The sequence below is a fragment of the Tamandua tetradactyla genome, chromosome 12 (assembly GCF_023851605.1).
Source record: "Tamandua tetradactyla isolate mTamTet1 chromosome 12, mTamTet1.pri, whole genome shotgun sequence".
Lineage (NCBI taxonomy): Eukaryota > Metazoa > Chordata > Mammalia > Pilosa > Myrmecophagidae > Tamandua > Tamandua tetradactyla.
Window position 1 is genome coordinate 35,323,138 of NC_135338.1, and position 22,454 is coordinate 35,345,591.

The following is a 22,454-nucleotide window of genomic DNA, read 5'->3' on the forward strand; positions in this document are numbered from 1 at the left end:
CTGAGACTCTATAAAAAGCTTCATGCCCTAAGTTTATTTTCCTGGAACCTATAACTTCCAGAGGGTTCCTAGACCAGTTAAATCCTGAAACCCAATGCACCACCCTCTCCAAGATCAACAACCAATTACATCCTCCCTATCTTTTATTGTTAGTACCCCTTCTCGGCATGAAAAAGTCAGAATGGGCATTGCCTTAGGTCCCTTGGAAGATTGGGAGAAGGATCAAAGGAGAAGGAGGAGTTATAATAGAAAAAATAGGATTTAACAAATGAGTATGACTGCTGAATCACCATATTGATATTTCTTTTAGCCTCCAGTGTTTTAAAGCAGCTAGAATGAAAAATCTGAAGTAGTGGAATGGTAACCCATAACAGACTCTGAAATCTATTCTGTAACTATTTGAACATTACTGCTTGAAAATTGTTGTTTTTCTCTTTCTTTTCTTTGTATATATGTATATTTCACAATAAAAACATTTAAAAATTTATCTGTTCTCATTACTCAAAAAAATTATGCATGCTCTTCACTATTGTTGCACTTAACTTACCTTAACCTGGAAAAAATACATTTGTTTTGTTACTTTGACCTCTTAAAATTGACATAGCAAGAATTCTTTATATTTCAGTATTAGAAAAGTGGGCTTATAAAATAGTCAGAATGTTCAAAAATTTACAAATAAAGAAATGGGAAATCCAAAGGAACAAGATAAAAAATCCAGAAAACATCAACAAAGAAAACCAATCTTTGGATATACTGCACAGAGACTTTTTAAAAAGTGATTCTTAGTATGCTTAAGGAGATAAAGCAAAACTTAGAGAAAGACCTAAAGGATATCAGGAAATATGAAGAAAAAAATATGAGGATATCAGTAGAGAGAGAAGTTTAAGAAGGAATCAAACAGAACTACCGGAGTTGAAGACCACAATAACTGCAATGAAGAATTCCCAGGAGGGTTTCAACAGCAAACTGGAGCTAGAAGAAGAAAGAATCAGTGAACTTGAAGACAAGACAATTGAGATGACTTAGGCTGAGGAGCAGAAAGGAAAAATATATATATATAAAAAGCAAAAATAGCCTAAGCATAGCAATGTATGCATTATGGATATGGAAGGAGAAGAAAGAAAAAAGCAGGAGGAATATTCAAAATAATAATGATAGATAACCCCGTTTAACAAAAGAGTGAATATGCTTATCCAAGAAGTCCAGCAAGCACCAAACAGGATAAACACCCTGTCATATATTGATCACACTCTTGAATGCAAAGGATGAGGAGAGAGTTCTGAAAGCTGCGAGAGAAAAGTATCGTTATGTATAAGAGAGTTCCAATTAGTTTAAATGACAATTTCTCATCAAAAACCATGGAGGTGAGAAGTCAGTGGGTTGAAATACTTAAAGTGCTGAAAGAAAACAACTGCCAACCAGTTGTTTTATATCCAGAGAGACTTCCTTTCAAAAGTGAGGGAAAAATTAAGGTAAACAAAAGCTGAGGGACTTTGCCACCAGTACAAACAATGCTAAAAGAAGTCCTTCATATTGAAAGAAAGGGAGGACAGTGGATTAAAGTAGCATAAGGAGATAAAGACCTCTGGTAAAGATAACAATTTGAGTAATTATAAATACCAGTACTATTGTATTACATATTTTTTGTATGTAATTCCACTTTTTACTTCCTACAGCATAAAAAGTAATGATAACTCTGTTTTTGAAGTACAATGTGTAAGGATAGCATTTGTAACAATACAACAAAAGGTGGGGGAATGGAGGGGTATAAGAAGAATGTATGCGTATGCTATTGAAGTTAAGTTTGTATCACATCAAATGTGATTTTTATAGATTTAATGCTAAGTTTAAGCATTAAGCATTATCTTTGGTAGCCAAAAAAGATAACGTATGAGAAATATATCCAAAAGAAATGAGAAGGGCCTCAAAAGGATATGCTACAAAAAAATCAAATAAATATGAAAGTAGGTATTAACTGAAAAATTGAGGGACAAGAGGTACAAAACTCAGAGCAAATAGCAAAATGGCAGAAGAAAGTTGTGCATTATCAATCATTACTTTAAGTTTAAATAGCTTAAACGCTCCAGTCAATAGACAGAGATTGGCAGAATGGATTTTTAAAAAAATGTGATCCAACTATATGCTGTTTAAATTCCAAGACACAAGTATGTTGAAAGTGAAAGGATGGAAAAAAGATATACCATGCAAATAGTAACCAAAAGAGAGCTCAGGTAGCTATACTGATAGCAGATGTTAGACCAACATCACTCTTAATAGCACAGCCAGATAAAGATACCATGAGAAAATAAAATTACAAGCCAATACCCCTTATGAATATAGATGCAAAAATCCTCAACAAAATACTAACAAACAGAATCCAGCAGCACATTAAAATAATTAGGCACCATGCCCAAGTGAGATTTATCCCAGGTATACAAGGGTGATTCAACACTAGAAAATCAATTACTAAAATCATCACATTAATAGAATGGAGAAAAACCACACACAATCATCTCGGTAGACACTAAAAAGTCATTTGACAAAATCCGGAACCCCTGCTTAATAAAAAAAACACTCAGAAAACTAGGAATAGAAGGAAACCTCTACAACGTGGTAAAGAGCAAATATGGAAGACCTACAGCTAGTATCATATGTAATGGTGAAAGACTGAAAACTTTCCCTCTGAGATCAGAGATAAGACAAGGATTCTGTCACCACTGTCATTCAGTCTTGTACTGCAAGTTCTAGCCAGAGCAGTTAGGGAAAAAAAAGAAGGAAGGAGGGAGGGAAGGAGGGTATCCAGATTAGAAAGAAGTAAAACTTGCCCTATCTGCAGATGGCCAGTCCAGTATATAGAAAGGCCTGAGAAATCCACACCAAAGCTCTTAGAACTAATAAATGAATCCAGTGGTGGGGTACAGGAACAAAATGCAAAACTCACTAGTTTTTCTTTACACTAGTAATGAGCAAAAAAAAATCCATTTTCAATAGCAATAGAATCAATATCTAGAAATAAATTTAGATATTTCTAAAGATGTAGAGGACTCATACATAGAAAACTACAAAATGTTGCCAAAAGAAATCATAGAAGCCCTAAATAAATGGAAGAATATCTAAATATTATTAAGATGTCAATTTTACCCAAAGTAATTTACAGATTCTATACAACCCCAATAAAAATTCCAACAGACTTCTTTGCAGAAATGGAAAAGCCAATCACCAAATTGATATAGAAGGGGAAGGACCCTAAGTAGCCAAAAATATCTTAAAAAAGAAAAAAAAATTGGAGAACTCACATTTCCCAATTTTAAAACTCATTACAAACTTACCATAATCAAAATAGCATGGTACTGGCAGAAAGACAGACATATAGATCAATGGAATCAAATTGAGAGTTCAGAAATAAGCCCTCACATCTGTAGCCAGTCGATTTTTGACAAGTGTGCCAGATCCACCTAATGGGGAAAGAATAGTTTCTTCAGCAAATAGTTCTGGGAAGACTGATTATCTGTATGCAGAAGAATGAAGGTAGACTCCCTACCTCACACCATATATAACAATTAGCTCAAAGTGTATCAATGACCTAAATATAAGTGTCAGGACCATAAACCTCCTAGAAGAAAACATAGGGAATATTTTCAGGACTTTCTGTTGGGCAATGTTTTCTTAGACTTCGCATCAAAAGCACAAGCAACAAAAGAAAAACAAATTAATGGGATCTCATCAAAATTTAAAACTTTTGTGCATCAGAGGACTTCATCTTCAAAGTAAAAAGAAAAGTAGAATGATAGAAAATATTTGGAAACCACATATCCAGTAAGGGCTTAATATAAAAAGTATATAAAGAAGTCCCACAACTCAACAACAAAAAGACAAATGACCCAATTTAAAAATAGGTGAAAGACTTGAATAGACATTTCTCCAAAGAAGATATATAAATAACCATAAAAGCAAATGAAAAGATGCTCAACCTCATTAGCCATTAGGGAAATGCAGATTGAAACCACAATGGAATACCATTTCACACCCACAAGAAGGGTGGCTATTAAAAAAAAAAAAAAAGGAATAACAGGTGTTAAAATGAATGTGGAAAAATAGGAACATTTGTTCATTGGTGGTAGGAATGTAAAATGGTACAGTTGCTGTGGAAAACAGGTGATGGTTCCTCAGAAAGTTAAGTATGGAATTACCATATGACAGGACAGCCCCACTTCTAGATGCATATCCCAAAGAATTGAAGGCAGGGACTTACACATATATGTGCACACTGATGTTCATAGCAGCATCATTCACAACTGCCAGAAGATAATCACGACCCAAATGTCCATCAACAGATGAATAAACAAAATGTAGTATATACATGCAATGGAATATTATTCAGCCATAAAAAGGAATGAAGTTCTAAATCATGTGATAACATAAATGAACCTTGAAGACATCCTGTTGAGTGAAATAAGCCAGATACAAGAGGACAAGTATTTGATGATCTTACTGATAGGAAATAATTAGAACAAGCAAATTGTTAGAGTCAGAAACTAGAATATAGGTTACAGGAGCCGGGGTAAAGGTAGGAAATGGTGAGGAAATGGTGAGTTAATGCTTAATTGGTACAGAATTTCTATTTGGTGTAGTGGACAGTGGTGATGGTAGCACAACATTGCAAAGTAATACCAACATGTTGTGTATCTGAATGTGGTTAAAGGGAGAAATTTTAGGTTCATATATGTTGCTAGAATAAATTTTAAAAAAAAAACAGGACTATACAACACAAATGGTGAACTCTGTTGTAAGCTGTGGACTATGCTTAATGGTACAATTAAAATAATATTCTTTCAGTTGTAACAAATTCACCACATTCATGCAATCCAGGGAAAACTGGAGGTAGGGTATTTTCAGCATGATTTTTCTGTAAATCTACAACTGATATGTTTATCAAAAAATATATAAGAAAAAAAATATGGTCAAGCCTCTGACTCTGAGCCATTTCCTGATCTCTCTTCTGAGCCATTCTCCTTTATTGGCTTAGCTCTTTCCCCAAGCATGTGTTAGTAGTAAGGATATCTGCCTGTGTTCTAGTCCCCTTTTGTTACTCCCTTGCCTTGTAACCCTGGGGAAGGTCGTGTGGCCTCTTTGAGGGTTTGGACTAGATGATCTCAAAGTTACCTTTTCAGCTCTAGGATATTATGATGATTCTGGAAAATCCCAAGTATAGTAGCCTTAGCTGAAAAATTAGAAAAGGAAAATGAGAGTTCTTTCCACCAATATTTTAAGGAAAAGGATGGGAGAGACAGTATGGCATCATGCCAGAGCATCCAGTTGAGACGGGGGAAGTGGAGCTTCAGTGCAACCTTTGCAATCAGCTCAAAACCCTTGGGTTCTTTCTCTTCAGTGTAAAAATAAAGTGATCTTGAAGACCCTCCACAACTCAAAAAATGTGTGTTTTTGAACTTCTGACATATGCTTTCTATACAGCTGCTTGAAACTAGTCATTTTAGTCTGTGAATTATTGCCTTGAAATGATACAGGTGACAAACATTGAGGTGGGGACAAGCCTTCCAGGCACAGGGGTCAGGAATATGAAAGCATGAATGCACCGCCGTATATTTAGAATGAATAGACCAGGATGACTAAAACCCAGGATTTGCCCAGGGATATAGATGCCTTTCAGAGGCCTGAAAGGTAGAGAAGGGTCTGGGCAGAGGGCCTTGAACTCCAGTCATTTGCTTTAATATTTAGGGAACAGAGAGTCATGGAAGTGTTCACCTGTGTTTGAACAGAGATACAGGGTACACATTATCATATCTCTTTTGAATATCTTTTTGACAAGGGACTATCTTGGGGTATTTGCAGGTATAAAAATAAATCCATCCCTCCCAGTGTAGAGTCCTCTTTTTAGTCTGGGCAAGGCTATGGAAAAGGTCTGTTCATCTTTTTTCCCTCAAGTTTGATGCCTTTTTCCTTAGCAGACATTGATGATGGGCTCATTCATATTGTAAGAGTTTCACTCTTCTTGTGTCCATTTTAAATCATTAGTTTCTTTTCTGAGACCATATAGTAAGGTTAGTTATGATTAGGCAAGGCTGATCTTTCCATAGATTATGTGTTCCTTCTCAACTAGAATTATTTATCTGCCATTGCATGTGTTATCTTAATTTGGGTTGCATTACTTTGCAAGCCACAGAAAGCATCATTAACAGAGGTTTAAACAACAAGAAGTTTTTCTTAGAAAATGGGAAATCCAGGGCTCAGCAATCCAAGGCTGGTAAGGCAGCCCCATGCTGTGAAGAGGAACTGAGCTCTTTCTGTCTTTCTGTCCTGCCGTCCTTAGTGTGTGGGGTTCATGGTGGTTAAGATGGCTGTTACACCTTCAGGCTTCCCTCTGTTTTCCAGGCAGAAAGAAAGGAGAATGACGTGAGGGGCAGGAAAAGGGCTCTTTCTTAGTAAGAATTTGCCTTTTCGAGGCAGGGAGAGGGATGCTCTCTCCAGGGATTGCTACCTCTTTTTCATTGGTCAGAAGTGTGCTGTATGCCTTGCATGCGAGAGAGGCTGGGGAATTGAATGTTTTTAGTTGGGCTCATTGCCACCCCAAACAAAATTGGGGTTTGAGTCAAGAGGCAGAAGAGAGAGCTTTGAGTAAGCACCCAGTTGTTTTTCTGTGGTCTGACTCCATCAGGCTAAGATTCAGAAATCACTGGATGAGTGTCCTTTCTATAAATTCAGTGCAGTGTGATATAGAAGATCAGGTGAACTAAGTAGCATAGAAACAATTTAATTCAATTCTAGAATTAAAAGTGGGAAATCTTCAGAAGGGATTTGAGAGTTGGGAAAAAAATAACTTTTTAGGCAGCTTTAAACAGAAGTAACTAAAGCAAAGAAAGGGGTAGAAAAAATAAAACAGGAGATGAAATGGGTGCACACTGAGGAATCTGGAGGTTAAGACCCAGAGGTTAATTTTACTGAAGAAAGCAGTGGCCTGCTGATGGAGAGACTTCATGAGCTGGGCAGCCTGTTTCTCCTATGAGGATGGAAGTCTGTAGATGGGAGGCAGCAGGCCAGGTGGTAAGGGGTTGTTGCCACCAGAGGCAGGCTGCTGAACATGCCAGCTGAGCATGGTCCAGGCAGACTCATCAAGGAATGAAACAGGGGTAGCCATCTCTGGTCTGGGGTTCAGTTATAGGATCAAGAATGAGGAAGGCAGCATCTTGGTCAATGATAAGCTGCGCAGCATAGAAAACAGAGACTAGAGAGAATAGTAGTAAATAATAATAATTTTTAAAAGACGATGATAATGATAACGACAGCAGTAGCAGCTACCGTTTACTATGCTAAAGACTCTACATGAATTAACTTACTCAATTCTTACAGCAACCCTATGAAGTAGGATGTGGTATTATCACCATGATGCTGAGTTTAAGTGATTTGCCCAGGTTATCACAGCTAGTGAATGGTGAAAGTCTGACTCTGGAGAGTCAGAACCACTGGTTTTAAACCAGTTACCTAAATCTAGGACCAGGATCAGAGTTTAGCACACCTCCCAAAACTGGCTGCATCCTGAGTGACCAAGCCTGGGACACTTTGACCTTTAGAGAGAGTTGGTGTCTGAGCTGTTCCTGTTTGGAAGTCCAGGCTGTTTCCCTTTTTGCAACTGCTTGGAGGGAAAGAAAATAGAAAGGAATCATAGTAAGAAGGAAAAAATGATCGTGGATTTTAAGAGCAGGTTAACTGTTTAGGAGAGAAGTGTGAACGGAAAGTGAACTTTATGCAGTTGGGGAAATAATAGCAGATTTTGACAACTGCAAGGAAAGAAGGAGGGAGGACCAAGGACAAAAATGTCTTAAATTCTTAAGTAAAAGAAAGTCTGTGTTAATTTTGACTGAGTAAGAGAAGAAGGTTTCTATCTCCTTTTGTTTGTTTCTTTCCTTCCTGCCATGTTGAATTTGGGATCTCCAAAACCAGCACAATGCCGTGTCTTGATTGAAGTGTGAGGTCTGGCCAGGAAGGGGTCACTTGAAGGTCGTCAGAATAGAGAATAATAGCAGCAGGGAGCAGATTGAGGTGGGGCCAGGATTGGGAGAGTTGGGGTCCACGAATAGTCACAGAGCTGAGGACAGACAGAGAAATCGAGCCACACCCCTTCAGTTTAGAAATGGAGTAAAAGAGGTCTTTGGAGGTTAAGTGACTCAGAGTTATAGAATCTTTGGGCAAGGAAGCCCTTAAATGTCATCACCTTGCCCACTGCCCAAGGTTATACAGCTAATTAGTGAAATAGAATGTGCCTTTCATTCTATAGCCATGCCCATTCTCAAACCTTGAGAGCTGCGTGCATTTATCTCAAGTTCATGAAAAGGTCATGTATTATGCTGTGTGTGCAATAGCAAGTCTGTTAGAATAAAATTGTCTTTACTGCCATCCTCCGGGACCCTCACAAGAAATGAAATGTTGATCATATGAGGCAATCTCACTGAACAAAAAATTTTTTCAAGGAAAAAAGTTGTGTCCCTTGAGCCGGCTGGTTTCTACTAAGGGAGCCAGTGGCTGCTTTGCAGTATGAGCAGCTAGAAGCCAGTAGGGAATGATTAGAGATGCCCTCATTGGTTAAAATTCTCCCAACATAAATGAGCTCCTTGTTTTCCCTTTGATGGATTCAGTCTCTCAAAAATAAAATGCATCTGTGAACATCACACCTACTTCTTTTCTTTTTAGTCCTTTATTGAGAAGTAACTGAAAGCAGCTTTAATACAGAAGAGGAAGTCTGGGCATAGGTATAAATATGCACATGAAATAGTGCATCCTCACATAATCTACATTTTCGCTGGTCTAACGGGTTTGTCAGTGATGTTACTTTGTGACCCATCCTATCCTACCAGAGCTACTTACTGTGCTATGCTGCTTTCTCCTTGTTTCACAGCAGTCTTTGTACAAGGGGCCATGATTGAAAGCGCCAGGTTCTCCTTGTTTCCTATTTACCAGAAATTCCCTAGGGTACATCCTGAGCCCTCCAGGAGGCTGCCACTCACAGCCCTGCTTCCTACCTCGCACATCAGCAGCAAACTAGGTCTCTAATGTCCCGAGGCACCTGCTGTCTGCACACCTCATCACGTGGGCAAGTCTCAATGTCTTTATGGATCTTTGGCGGAGACTACAGGATATAAAAGAGGAGCAGAGAAAACAATGAGTAAATGACTAGAAGGAAATCTTTGCAGTTACTCCATTATAGAGCAGAGAGTTCTCTCCAGGAGAAATAAAGACCCAATCCATTCAGCCATTGAAATTGGGTTTTTAAAAAAAAAGGGTTTACAGTAGCACTGATCACAGTTTGCCCCCTGTGGATGCATGATTTTCACTTGTTTTATTCACCACATCCTGTCTTAGTTCACTATCCATCCCTTATAACCGTGTTTCCCACAAAAAAAATCTACTATCCTTCCATTTTGCTTTCTGTCACTCTGATCCTATCGATGGGGTAGTCTCAATTTGCAGCTGGTATTTCTTTATCACCTTTTTAAACTTTTAACAAAGAAAGAATAAGCAACAGGTTCAGCTTTAGCAAACATCAATATCTAGGTATAATAAAAAAATTGTTTTTGAAAACTGTGTTGTTTTTTAGTTACCTTCTCTATGGTTAGTGATGCTGGCATTCCATTGAAGGTACAAAGATTTTTTAAAAATAAATTTATTTAAGTAGAAGTAAGAAATTACTCTAAAGAAAATATTAAGTAGTTACAGAAAGTTTACAACTGTAGCAAAATTCACAGTGTTGAAAATGACAGAAGTTTGGGAAACACTCTTTAAAAAGTTCTTCCTGGCTGCTTTTCCTACTCCCATCCTTTCCTCCAGTAGTAGGAATATAAGAACTTAATCCACTTAACCTCTTTTTGCTGCGTTTATATTGCAGAATACAAGGTGAGTTGCATATTATTCATTGAAACCTCTCATTCACTTGTGGACTCAAATTACTTGTAGGAAGAAAAAAGAACCCAGTGAAATTAAGCTTCTGGCTCCTTAGTTCTCTTGTGACCTCAGTGTATGTCTTCATAGAGTTGTTATTAGCATGTAATACCTTACCTGTCTGAGTCTGGTTGCTTACCCAACTAGCTCTGATGAATTCTCATTTTCAGTTCCTGCCTTGTGTATATTCTAGTCATACCAGGTCCCAGCTGTTCTCGGACCACATCTGGCCCATTCATGCCTCTGACCTTTATTCAGGATGCTTTGCCCTGGCTGAAAAGGCTGTCTTTCATCTTTCTGCCTTTTGCCAGCCTACTCGTCTTCCAATTGGCAAGTCATCTAGGAAGTCTTCCCAGATTCCCCCAACTAGAATGACTATTTCCCTCTTTAGTATTTTGTTTATACCCCCCTCATTTGTCCATTAAGGTTTGGAGCATAGTAGGCCTGGCAGCAGATGGGGATTTGTGAACCTTGGTGTCTAGTTGCAGCTCCACCTCCAGCTAGCTTTAGGGCTTCAGTGAGGTCTCTTTACTTCCACCCCAGTCTTCATTTCCCCATCTAGAAATTGAATATTTGTACTGTGGTAGGAATCTTTCTAGCACTACAGTGCCTAAGTTTGTGCAATATTAGTATAATTTCTATAGCTGTCTTTCTCTCCCCTCATATTGAAAAATCCTGAGCAAAATATCCCCAATCCCCAGCACCCCCTCAATAGTGCCTGATAGACAAGTAGTAACTAATAAATGTTTAATAAATGATGTTCATTTGAGATATCCAAGATCTAGGGTTTTCAGATCTCTGCCACATTTTCTTTCTTGGCAGAGGCATATACCTGCACTTTATATATTCCCATAACAGTTTTTACCTACTAAAAACTGTTTCAACTTTTCCTGCCTGATAAATGTTCCTTGTTATAGCTTTAGAGCAGAACAGAGACGTTATTTTGAAAACTAACCACCAGGGGGCAAACTTCACCCAGGAATACCTTGTAATTCACTCTGTCTTCAAGTTGATAGGGCTTGGCAGTCTACAGACAGGAGGTAAACATTGGCTTTCATGTTTCTATTAGACACTTTATTGATGAACTATACTGACGTGAGCTAAGTATGATCTAATGTGACCTGAAGCCCCCGGGTGCTAACATTTGGGTGTTGGGGAATTCTTGCTAGTCTTTAAAGAACGAGGGAAAGTATACAGATATATCCTGGACACTACACACATGAATGGCAAGAACTAGAAACCAAGGGGAAAGAAAGTGGGGACTTCAGCTTTCAGGAAAGATTTAAATGAGGGGAAGTTTAATAGCCAAGGAAAACTTCAGTTCATGAGAAATATCTGGCTTTTAAGCAGTGTTATAGGCATGGGCACATCTCAAACAGAGGGGCTCCAATTAATCTGATACTAAGCAGACAATGTAGCCAAGATTTAAAATGCTCAGTTTCTCCTTTCCTTGGGTTTTGGTTTTGATTATAAAGACTAATTTGGTAGGTCCCACAATTTATGAAGTAAAGCCTTGTTTTTGGATTTACTAGAAATATCTTATATGCTCTGGGACAGATTACTTCCTCTTTCTCATACCTTGGTGAAATCTACCTCACCAAAGTTTGAAAGCGGTGGTGAAATTGGTATTCGACATTTCAAAATTATGAGGATAGAAAACCTTGCAAGAAAATGGCATTTGGAATTCTTTTCCTCCAGAGGAGTGATGTCTTTTTAAAATGCAAGGCCATTTGGCATCACTTTAGTTGGTGTCTCATTCTTCCTCTTCCTCTTGCCAGGTGTTTGTGATTTTGGCCACTGGCTGCAGACTTTCCTCCTTGTAACGTGAGCCCTGAGAGCTCCTAACTATGGCTTTTGCGTTTCTCTCCCCTGCAGCAAGTTGTGCTGGTAATCATGTGTCCAAACCCCTCACATTCCTCTCCATGGCAGAGGCTGTGCTTGATGGTGATGGGCTAGCAGAGGACCTGCCACTGGAACAAACAAGGTCCTGACTGCCTGGCACTGTGGTCTATTTTAAGCCTTCTGTCTTGCAGCAGGGAAGTGAGTCTAGGGTCTAATAAGTGCTACAGATATTAAGAAGCTTCAAGGACACTTCCCGCCATTTATTCCAGTTATGTCCCCTGCTAAAATAGGTTAACGGTGTCTAATTAACCACTGAACATTGTCATGCTGCATAAAGATAGCATCCTGGCTGTTCTCTGAGCCGTGGTACTTTATCTCCATTTAAATCTCTGCAGTGTTCCATTAAACTCGAGAGAAACATTTTAACTGAGATGATGTCTACATTAGGGCTGCCTTTCACCCTTCAGCACGTGACCTAGGTAAGCAGCAGTGGAGGCCTTATGGTGGCAAAAGGGGAAAAGAGGTTCTTTTGGGATATTTCCCCAAGAAGTCTGCAGTATCCCTGTGGTTGGGGTCATAACCACCTTGCTAACCCCATAGATATGGTTATTTTTGTGTGGATTCTTGATCATGAGGTCACTCTGGGTTCCCTTGATGCAGCAGGGAAGACATGCTGTGCAAATGGCAAGGGCTATTTACATGACAGCACTCCTTTACCATTAGGTCCCAAAATGAAACTATGAGGCTCAAAGATTGAGCAGTGTTCCCGTGTGGCCAGAGTCATGGGATGCGCCTGTGGGATCCGGCTTGTTCTTGGCTCACCAGATCATGTCCATTGAATGTCAGTGGAGTCTCTAACTGCCAAAAAGAAGGGATTGCAATTGAGTAACAGAAATTAGACATGGGAAGTGCGTGGAAGGAGCAGTGACTAGTGAAACGGGGGCTCTGTTTTGCCATAATGTAAGCTGTCATGTTGTAGATAGAACATACATAATAAATCACACAGAACAATTAAATCAGCATCAACTATCAAATTATCAGGACTGGCAGAGTGGCAACACTATTATGAGTTAAAAGTATGTCCTCATCTTGGAAAATATTAATTGCATTTGAAGCAGAGTCTACAGAATGAGCATTTCCCAGTGTAAAAATACTTGTGTGTCTCCGTATTGCTCAGAAGTTAAGAACTAGGCTTTGGAATCAACCCAGTGTTTATGTTCTGGCCCTACTGTTTTCTAGCTGGTGACCTTAGGCTAGAAATTGCTTTACCTCTATGAGCCCCAGTTTCTACATCTGTAAGATGGGGCAAATAAAATAATATGGTAAATAATATTTCATATATAATTATATATAATGTATAAATAAAATAATAGCAAGGCTTTGTGACCAACAAGGTCAATATGGTAACCATTATTATCATCTGTCATCCCTGCTGTGAAAATTTGTAGGGGTCAAGCGACAGAATAGAAGGGTAGTCTAGGGCTTGGGAATGGGCTTTCCCCAAGAATTGAATGTAGCTGCCTCAAGCCAAGGAGGAGAAATCAAGTATAGGCCACAGAGAAGATGGAATGAAAATCAGGGGTGGGGAGAGGAGGGCGGAATGGCTGAGCGATGAGCTGAAGGACTGGACCTAAACAAAGGTAACTGAGTAGGACAACTCCCCTGAACCCCCTTTAAAATCCTCTACCTAAGAACCCAATGTCAAAAGAAAGTAGTGGCTTCAGAGCTGAGTGCTTTTAGCGATTTGGAAAGAGCCACCAAGAGATGGCTGTGATTTCCCCTCTTGCCAAGTCATGGAGCATATTGGACATGCCACTGGCTAGAGAAGAGGAAGCCAGTGTGTCCTTATTCCTGCCACGCTGTCTCCAGCATATGGGAGGTGCGGGAGAATATTATTTACTCTCATTCTCCAGAGTTAAAGCTTCATTCTGCAAAATGGCCAAAGTGATCAGCCAGTGATGGAGTAGCTCTTAAAAAGAAACCTGGCATTTAATTAACTTTTCAAAGTGCTGGTTCAGCGACCTGTATATTTTACATTTTGAATATTGAACAAGCATCTCTAATTGGATATGAATTACTTTTGGGCCTACCAGAAGATGGAGAGCAAGAGATCTTAAAATCACCCCTCACCTACTTATTTTTAACTGATCCTGTAGAATCCTGTCTGAATTTCAGGATAGCCAATGCCATGTTAGTCAGGAATGGAGGTTTCAATTTGTGAGCCAACCAGGCCCCTTGCCATTTCTTTCTCCCCTCCCCTCAACCTTTAGGTCTTACTTAGGTCAAGGCAGTGTACATTAACACTTTCACTTGAAGGAAATGGGCAACTCAGAAGGACAGTACAAATAGGTTTCATTTTGTTGCTTTAACAACTGGAGTATTCAGCTTAATATCTTAAATAAGACTTAGGAAAGGATTCTTATGTGTGACTGGGTCCCACTTCCAGAAATTACTACCTCAGTGGATCTTGGGCAAGGCCCAGGCACATGTACATTGAAAAAGCTTCCCAGATGTGATTCTTTTGTACACCACTTGCTAAGAGCTACTGGTTTAAAGGATTCTCTTTAGCTTTCAGTTCTTTCTCTGTATCATCCATTCCCTTCCGTAAGTAGGGTAGGTCACGAATGGACAGCCTGCACAGTAAATCCAGGCAGATATCTGGGTGTCCTCTGGACATCTGAAAGTCAGCCAGTGTCTGCTTTTTAAAAGGCTTGGGGTAGTGTGTTTGGAATCTAGGGTGAAAATCAAGATGTATGGATTCTAGTTTCTGCCTTGTCACTAACTGGCTCTGATATGGGCAAAGCATGAACCGCAGTGCCCAATGTCCCTATTTATAAAATGGTGTCACTGAAACCTACTTTTCCTGTTTCCCAGCATTATGTGGCTGGATTGAAACAGCGAAGATAGATGTGAAAAATCTTTGAAGAGTATGTAATGCTCTACATATGTGAGGAGATCATACTAGTTTTATCATCACACTTATTGTGTTTCCAGGCCCTCAAGGTCCTTGGCCATGGTGGAATGACAGGCCAGAAGTCCTGGACTGTGCTGACCACAGCTTTAAGACAACCTGAAATCCTGGATTGCAATGACCACAGCTTTGCAGGCAACCTGCTGTGGGGTTGGGGCCAGGTCACACAGGCACTATCCACAACCTCAGAACTTGGGGAAGAAATGTATCTCTAAGGAAGAGATGATCCAGAACCCCAAATTCAACCTCTCCTTTCACACAGTTTGTGGTAGGCAGGACATCAGCCCCAAATCTTTCTCTGATTATCTTCCCTGGTGGGCTGCAGTAGATAACTCTGTTTTAGCTTTAAAAAAAATTTTTTTAACCTGTGACCAACCATTAAAGAAACAGGCCACTTTATATCATGACTGGCTGTATGTGTGTATAAAACTGAAGGCAAAAAAGCTTGTGTAATAGTTATTCTTACTGTTAGCAGTACACTCTCTTTTCTATTCTATGCTATTTCAAGGAGGAAAAAAAAGGGGAGGTGTTATCCACTGAAGTGATTTCCTGACTCACTAATGGATCATGACCTCTAGTTTGAAAAACGCTGCACTAGACTCTGTCATTGCATTGGGCTCTTTGTGCTAGGCTCTGTGTCATGCTCGGCTCCATGTTCTTGAGCTGGACTTGTGTCATTGTGCCAGACTCTGGGTCATTGTAGATCTCCATATCCTGGTCCCGGGCTCCATGTCGTTGCATGGGCTCCATGTCATTGCACTGCATTCCATGTTGTTCTGGGCTCTGAGTATTTGCACTGGGCTCTGAGTATTTGCACTGGGCTCCATTTCATTGCCTTGAGCTCATGTCATTGTGTTGGTCTCTGTGTCACTTTGCTGGGCACTGTGTCATTGCACTGGGCTGTGTCATTATGCTGGGCTCCATATTGTTGCCCTGGGCTCTGTCAGGGCTCGGTGCTGTGCTGGGCTCCAGGATGTTGCACTCAGCTCCCATGTTGCTGTGCTGTGTTCTGTATCATTGCATTAGGGTGAGGAAACTTTGGGGACTAGACAAGGAAAGCAGATCTGCCAAGTGGGGTGTTTGTTTCAAGATGGCACCTTAAATTATATTCCTAAACTACATATATAACTAACTGTTTGCATATCCACACTTCTACAAAGAAATATCTTCCCGGTTCTGTTAAAACATGCTTCTCACATAGTTTTCCTTTTGCTTTTTAACTTTTGATAGCAGCATAACTACAAGAAATGCTTCACTTGCCCCTTTACTCCCTACTATAAAAAAACCAGCAGGCAGATTCAATGGTAAATAACTTATACTAGATGACAGTGCCTGGGAGCTGTAGGGAGGTGCTGTAGTTCAGGATCATGAAAGGAGGGCAGCCACAACTCAGCCTCACCTGATGTTCACCTGTGGATGTACAGGCCCAGTACGGCCAGTCCTTTTATTTAAAAAATTCAGAACTCTGGATTTTTGTGCAAAATCTCCCAATTTTGGCAACCAATTCACATTACAACAGAACAAAACAAAACAAAAAATAAACAGCAGCATGGTCCAAACCAAATTCACCTGCAGGCCATCTACGTCCGGAAGTGGACAATTTTCCAGCTGTGACCCAGATCAGAGGCAGGTATTCCATGCCCTTTCTCCAGGTACCCAAATTCCCACTAAGCTTTCCATCTCCCAAGCAGAAGGCTGCCCAGAGCCTGTTGTTCCTAAACCCCAGGACAGAGAGAGAGAAACAGCACCACCTGAGGGCATCCCTGCCCTCTGTCCTTGAGGACTCCATGTTGATCTCACTCCTTCCTCCATGGGGCATAATGAGACGTGGGAGAGTCTTTGGGTGCCCTCTTGATTCAGGAAGAGCAAGATGTAGGCTCCACAGCAATTAGGCTGAATATTAAACTCATCCTCTTTTTGAATATTGAGTGGATAAAAGGCAGTTAATCAGCCATCCCCCCAAAGATTAGCGTCGTCATTATTGTTTCCTTCAGACAAATCACTTCTACTTTTGTCAGGGCACATTGCTTAGGAAAGGACCAATTCAGTAAGAACTCCAAAGGGTAATCGGAGACAAATATTTCTCCTGTGTACAGCACAAAAGCCCTGGCCTTGTCTACCTTGTGTATTTAATCACATTATTCTTGTCTTATCCATGTTTTCATCCATGTCTTTCACTGAGGACATATGAGTTGAACCATTTGGGTAGTGGGTGTGTAGAGATCAACTTCATGAGGACAGTCAGAGATGATTGTCCTGGGGAATGGGCATGAACTCGGAAAGAGCTTTATATCCTCCTACACAGCCAGAGGCCAGAGGGTAGCTTTGGTTGCTGTCAGGTGCTTTGCATTTAAGATTCCTTTGACTTAGTGCACGCGAGGGAAACCTGCATCACCCAAAAGCACCACGGTGGTGACACCCTGGACAGCTGGTTGTGGTTGCCTTTGTCATTCTCCTACTGCCCCTTCTGACCCTTACCCCTGGTTGATCAGTCTCCCTACTCTGCCCCTTAAGAGTCAAAAGCTGCAGCCTGGAAGATCCATTTAGAATTGTTACATCCTTTTCTTCCAACTTTACCCAGTTCTCCTCCCTTCCTTACTTCAGCCAAAATACTTAAAAAAAAGAAAGGTGCCATCAATAAGGTTGAAATTACATGAAAAGTAGTCTATTTAAACTTGGACTTAATATATGATACTCGCGGGGGGAATTATTTGCATTTTGCAGGAATTTCTGGCTGGCTCAGCTACGTCTCTTACTGGCGATTTTGTGTGTGCCAGCCCCGCTGAGGGCCTTCTCATGAATCCTGCCTCCTGACCGTTATGACATTACCAATACCCTTTGCCCCTGTTCATCATGGGGATGGATTTCTGACTTATAAGAATTCATTTTTTTTTAAAAATTGTAATTGTGGAAATTTTCAGACATTCAGCCTATAGCCAACACTCACCTTTAACAAATCAACAGTTTGCCAATCTTATTTAGAAGTCTTAAAATCAGTGTTTCTAAGAGTGTCATTAGTAACCTACTTAGATTAGAATTACCTGGAAGTTTGTTTAAAATGCCTAGTCCTGCCCTTTAGCTCCTAACTAGCTAATTCAGAAATCTCTCTCTGGCAGGTTCAGCAATCTGCATGCCTAACAGGACTCCCAAATGGTTCCTATATGCACTAAAGTTGAGGGCCACTGTCTTAGATAAACATATTAGTGTAAAATCAGACTGGCTATACTCAGGGAGTGTCATAAGGGGAACTGCTAGCCCAGCCTCACTAAGAGCCATCTGGTCCTTTGTGCAGAGGCCTGCAGCCTGAACCTCAGTCTTCCATTTTTGCTTCTGGAAAGCTGTAGCAGCACCATTTTAGTTTGCCAAAGCTGCTATGACAATTGCCACCCAGTGGGTTGGCTTACACAACAAGCATTTATTGGCTCATGATTTTGAAAGCTAGAAGTGTAAAACCAAAGTATGGGCAAGGCCATGCTTTTCGTCTTTGCTGTGGCATTCTGTGCTGACTTCTGCACTCCTTAGGGTTACTTGACTTGAATCTCTGCCTCTGTTACATGTGATCTCTAGCACTTGGGTCTACTTTTCTGGTTTCCATTGGCTTCTGGCTTCTTCTTCTGGCTTTCTTTGACCCACCCTGATTCAGTCTGTCTACACATTAACTAATATAATCTCCAAAAGATCCTATTTATAAATGAGTTCACACCCACAGAAATGGAGATTAAAATTAAGGACATGTCTTTTGTTGGGGTAATGAGTCAGTCTACCACCAGCACTAGATAACACCCAGGGCCTCAGTCATAGGAAAGTGGTCTATAAATTGATCAGTTAATTATTGACAGAAAGGAGGACACTGTAGCATCTATAGCCATCTGAGTTTTTATCTTCTCTCAGTAATTTTAATGTGGAACTTTGTCGAATTGAGACTCTAAGAAGGTATTACAGTGTCTGTAATTCTCTCACTCTGGGTATGGGGCTTGGTGTATAAAGAGGAATCCAGACAAAGCACTTGGGATATACTAATTTGTCCCCCTCCCCAACATACCACCCCTCTGCATGAGTCTAGTGGGTTCTCATAAACCTTGTCTTTTCTTTTTTCAGGTCGGGAAGGAAGGCTTCTGAAGAAATAGAAGAGTATGTTTCCAATACTATTATAGTGTCCTATGTTGACCTCGGCCAACAACCCACGCAATCTTGGTGGTCATTATCTGTTCAGCTATGTTGAATATAGCATTCAAAAATAGTATGAATCTGGAATTATGCATATCGAATCATTAATGCTGCTTCCTCAACTGAAGGTCTAGACTCTGGCAATGATGCCCCGTGTTATACCTCTCACCCTGTGCTTTTCAAAATTGTATGTCTTGGTATCAGAGTATTGACCCATGGGTTCTGCTTTACTGACATAGATAGGCAGGAGTAACCCCAACTTTCTAAGCCTAGCCTTCTCTCTTTTTTTTTTAACTTTTTAAATTATATAATATAACATATGTACAAAGCAAAGAAAGAAAAAAAGCAATAGTTTTCAAAGCACTCTTCAACAAGTAGTTACAGGACAGATCCTAGAGTTTGTCATGGGCTACCATACCATTGTTTCAAATTTTTCCTTCTAGCTGCTCCAGAGCATTGGAGACCTAATCTACTCTTAAGGCTTATATATGTATAGGAAGAAAGTTTCTAGATAAAGGTGGAGTGTAAAGGCAGGTCATCCAATTTTACAGCTCTATGGTGAGAGGCATTCATGGTCTGTGAGTGCTCATCCAGGAATTGTGCACTCGACAGCCTGTGCAACCATTCATGGTAGACCCAGTGCCTAACTGAGTTTGACTGGTTGGTTGGTGGAGGTAACAGGGTCCAGGGACATTTTCATCTAGGGAAAGGAATGGATTGAATAGAAATTTTAGTGTCATTTCTGCATTTGAACTCATTTTCTATTTCCTTTTCTTCTTTTTGGGGCAGTCACCGCCTCAGACAGCAGAGCCTGGATGGGTCAGATGATGGAGGAGGTAAGATATCCTTGGAGAGAAATGATCATGATGATGAATATGCAACTATGTGATGATATTCTGAATTACGGATTATATATGTAGAACGGAATCATCAAAATAGGAATGTTTGCGTTTTGTTACGTTTTTTTTGGTATTTAAAACAATAAAATAAAATTAAAAATTAAAAAAGAAAAAGGATATCGTTGGAGGAAGTCAGAAGGCTTCCAGAGAGGCCCCAAAGCCCCCATGCATTTTCTGGGCTCAAACAAAGGAATGTTTGTTTCAGTCTTACTGAAAACATTTGCAGTAGCCTCAGCATAGCGCATCATTGCATAACTTGTCTTAATTTGCCAGGGCTGCTGTGTCACACACTGGTTGGCTCAAACAACAAGAATTCATTGGCTCATAGTTTTGGAGGCTAGAAGTCAAGAATCAAGGTGTTGGCAAGGCCATACCTTTTTCAGAATCTGTAGCTTTCTGGTGATATTTTTCCAACAATCCTCCATCACGTAGCAATCTGTCTCCTCCCATCTCCTCATCTGGTTCCTATTTCTGTGTCCAATTACCTTTGCTTATAAAAACTTCAGCCATATTGAATTAAGGCCCACCCTTGTTCAATTTGGCCACACCTTAACTACTAACAGCTTCAAAAGTCCTATTTACAATTGTGTTTACTCTCACAGGGTCAGGGATTAGGACTTGAAAGGGATTCATTCTACTGCACATCCCCACATTAGTGCTGAGTATTCTTGACTCTGCCTATAGTACTCCTACAATACTCTGCCATCTCCTCTTCACTCCATCGTTGAAACTCAGCTAAAGCATCATCTCCTCTGAGATGTCTTCCCTTCCCATTCCACTCCCTATCTGATTTAGATGTCCTTCCCATACTCCTACAACTCTTGGGCAAACCTCCATTGTAAACAACAACTAATATTTGATAGGTGTTCATTACATGCCGGGCACTGTTCTACCAGTTCATATACATTAAAACGTTTAATCCTATGAGTAGGTAATATTTATTTCCATTTATAGTTGGGGAAACTAAGGCTCAGAGTGGTTAAATAAATTACTTAAGGTCATAGACCTACTAAGTGACTAGAGCCAGGTTTTGAGTATAGTTAGGAGGCATCACAGTTCAGTTCTTCATTGACTTGATTTTTTTTCCCACCAGACTCTAATTTCCTTTATGGCAGACACCATGTCTTAGTTATCTTTGCATCTCTAGTGCATGACACACAGTAGCCAGTTAGTGGCTACTATATAAATGAAGGTGGAAACAGTACAGAAATAGCAATGCTGAAGCCTGCATAAAAAATTCAGGAGTCTAAGTGAAATTTGTGTGTACCTTTAAAAATAAACCCTGTAGAGCTGGGGAGGTTATGTTTGGGGCCCAAATTATCAAAGCCTTTTTTTTTTTAACCCACATGTTTACCATTTCCACACTTTATTTTTTTTGCATAGATTCCAGTTTCCATCTGGTATCATTTTCTTTCAGCCTGAGGAACTTTATTTAACATTTTTTTTAAAACTAATCCTCTGGCAACATGTTCTCTCAGCCTTATTTGTTTGAAAATGTTTTTATTTTGCCTTCATTTTTAAAGGACATTTCCACCAGATGTAGAATTCTAGGCTGGCGGGGTTTTTTTTTTTTTTTTTTTTTTTTAGTACTTTAAATATGTCATTTCATTGTCTTTGGGCTTGCATAATTTTTGATGAGAAGTCAGTGGAAATTGTTACCTTTGTTCACCTGTATTTAAAGTGTGTTTTTTCCCCCACTGGCTGCTTAAGATATTTTTTTCTTCAGTTATTTTTAACAATTGGTTATGATGTATCTTGGTGTGGTTTTCTTTATGTTTATTCTACTTGGGTGTCAAACTTCTTGTGTCTTTTTGGTTTAAGGTTTTCGTCAGGTTTGGAAAATTTCAACCATTGTGTCTTCAAATACTTTTTTCTCCTCTTTCACCTGGGACTCCAATTTAGAGTGTACTTGTTACATCACTTGATATTGTCCCTCAAGTCATTGAGTCTCCTTGAGCTTCTATTTAAGTTTTTTTAGTCTATTTTCTCCTCTGTACTTCAGTTTGGATAATTTCTATTACTCTGTCTTCAAGATAACTGATCGTTTCATCTGTGATATCTAATCTATTAAACCCATGCAGTGAATTTTTAAAATTTCAGATGTTATATTTTATCTCTAAACGCTCCATTTGGTTATTTTTTATATTTTCCGTTCATGTTTACCTTTATCTTTTAACGTATTTATAGTAGCTGGCTTAAAATCCTTGTCTGATAATTCCATCATCTCTGTCATTTCTAAGTTTTGTTTCTATTGACCAAATTTTCTCCTCATTATAAGTCATATTTTTCTGCTTTTCACATGATTCTGGATATTGTGAATGTTACTATGTTGAGTGTCTGGATCTTGTTGTCTCCTTTTAAAAGTGAATATATCTGTTTTGGTAGGTAGTTCATTTATTTGTTGATCAACTTGATCATTTTGAAAATAGTTTTTAAGTGATATTAGGGCAGGACTAAGGTTAGTTTAGCACTACTACTACAGTATCTCCTGAGTGCCTGGTTGCTCAACAAAGTCTTTCAATTCTGGCTGGGTAGAAGTGAATCTCTTCCAGTTTTATATAAATGCAGGGAATTGTTCAGCTTACACTCTGCTTAGGGTTCCCCTTCTCTGTGCCACAATCCAGAAA

At 39.6% G+C, this 22,454-nt stretch overlaps 1 protein-coding gene across 6 annotated transcripts in view; it reads left to right on the forward strand.

Annotated features, from left to right (window-relative positions):
* The window catches only part of IFT43 (intraflagellar transport 43), a 123,577-nt gene that overhangs the window by 79,441 nt on the left and 21,682 nt on the right, over positions 1 to 22,454 (forward strand). For all 6 annotated transcript variants that reach the window (XM_077123129.1, XM_077123130.1, XM_077123131.1 and 3 more), the window contains 2 exons: positions 18,860 to 18,892; positions 19,718 to 19,764. In XM_077123129.1, coding sequence (XP_076979244.1) covers positions 18,860 to 18,892; positions 19,718 to 19,764 — 80 coding nt within the window. The remainder of the gene's footprint in view (positions 1 to 18,859; positions 18,893 to 19,717; positions 19,765 to 22,454) is intronic.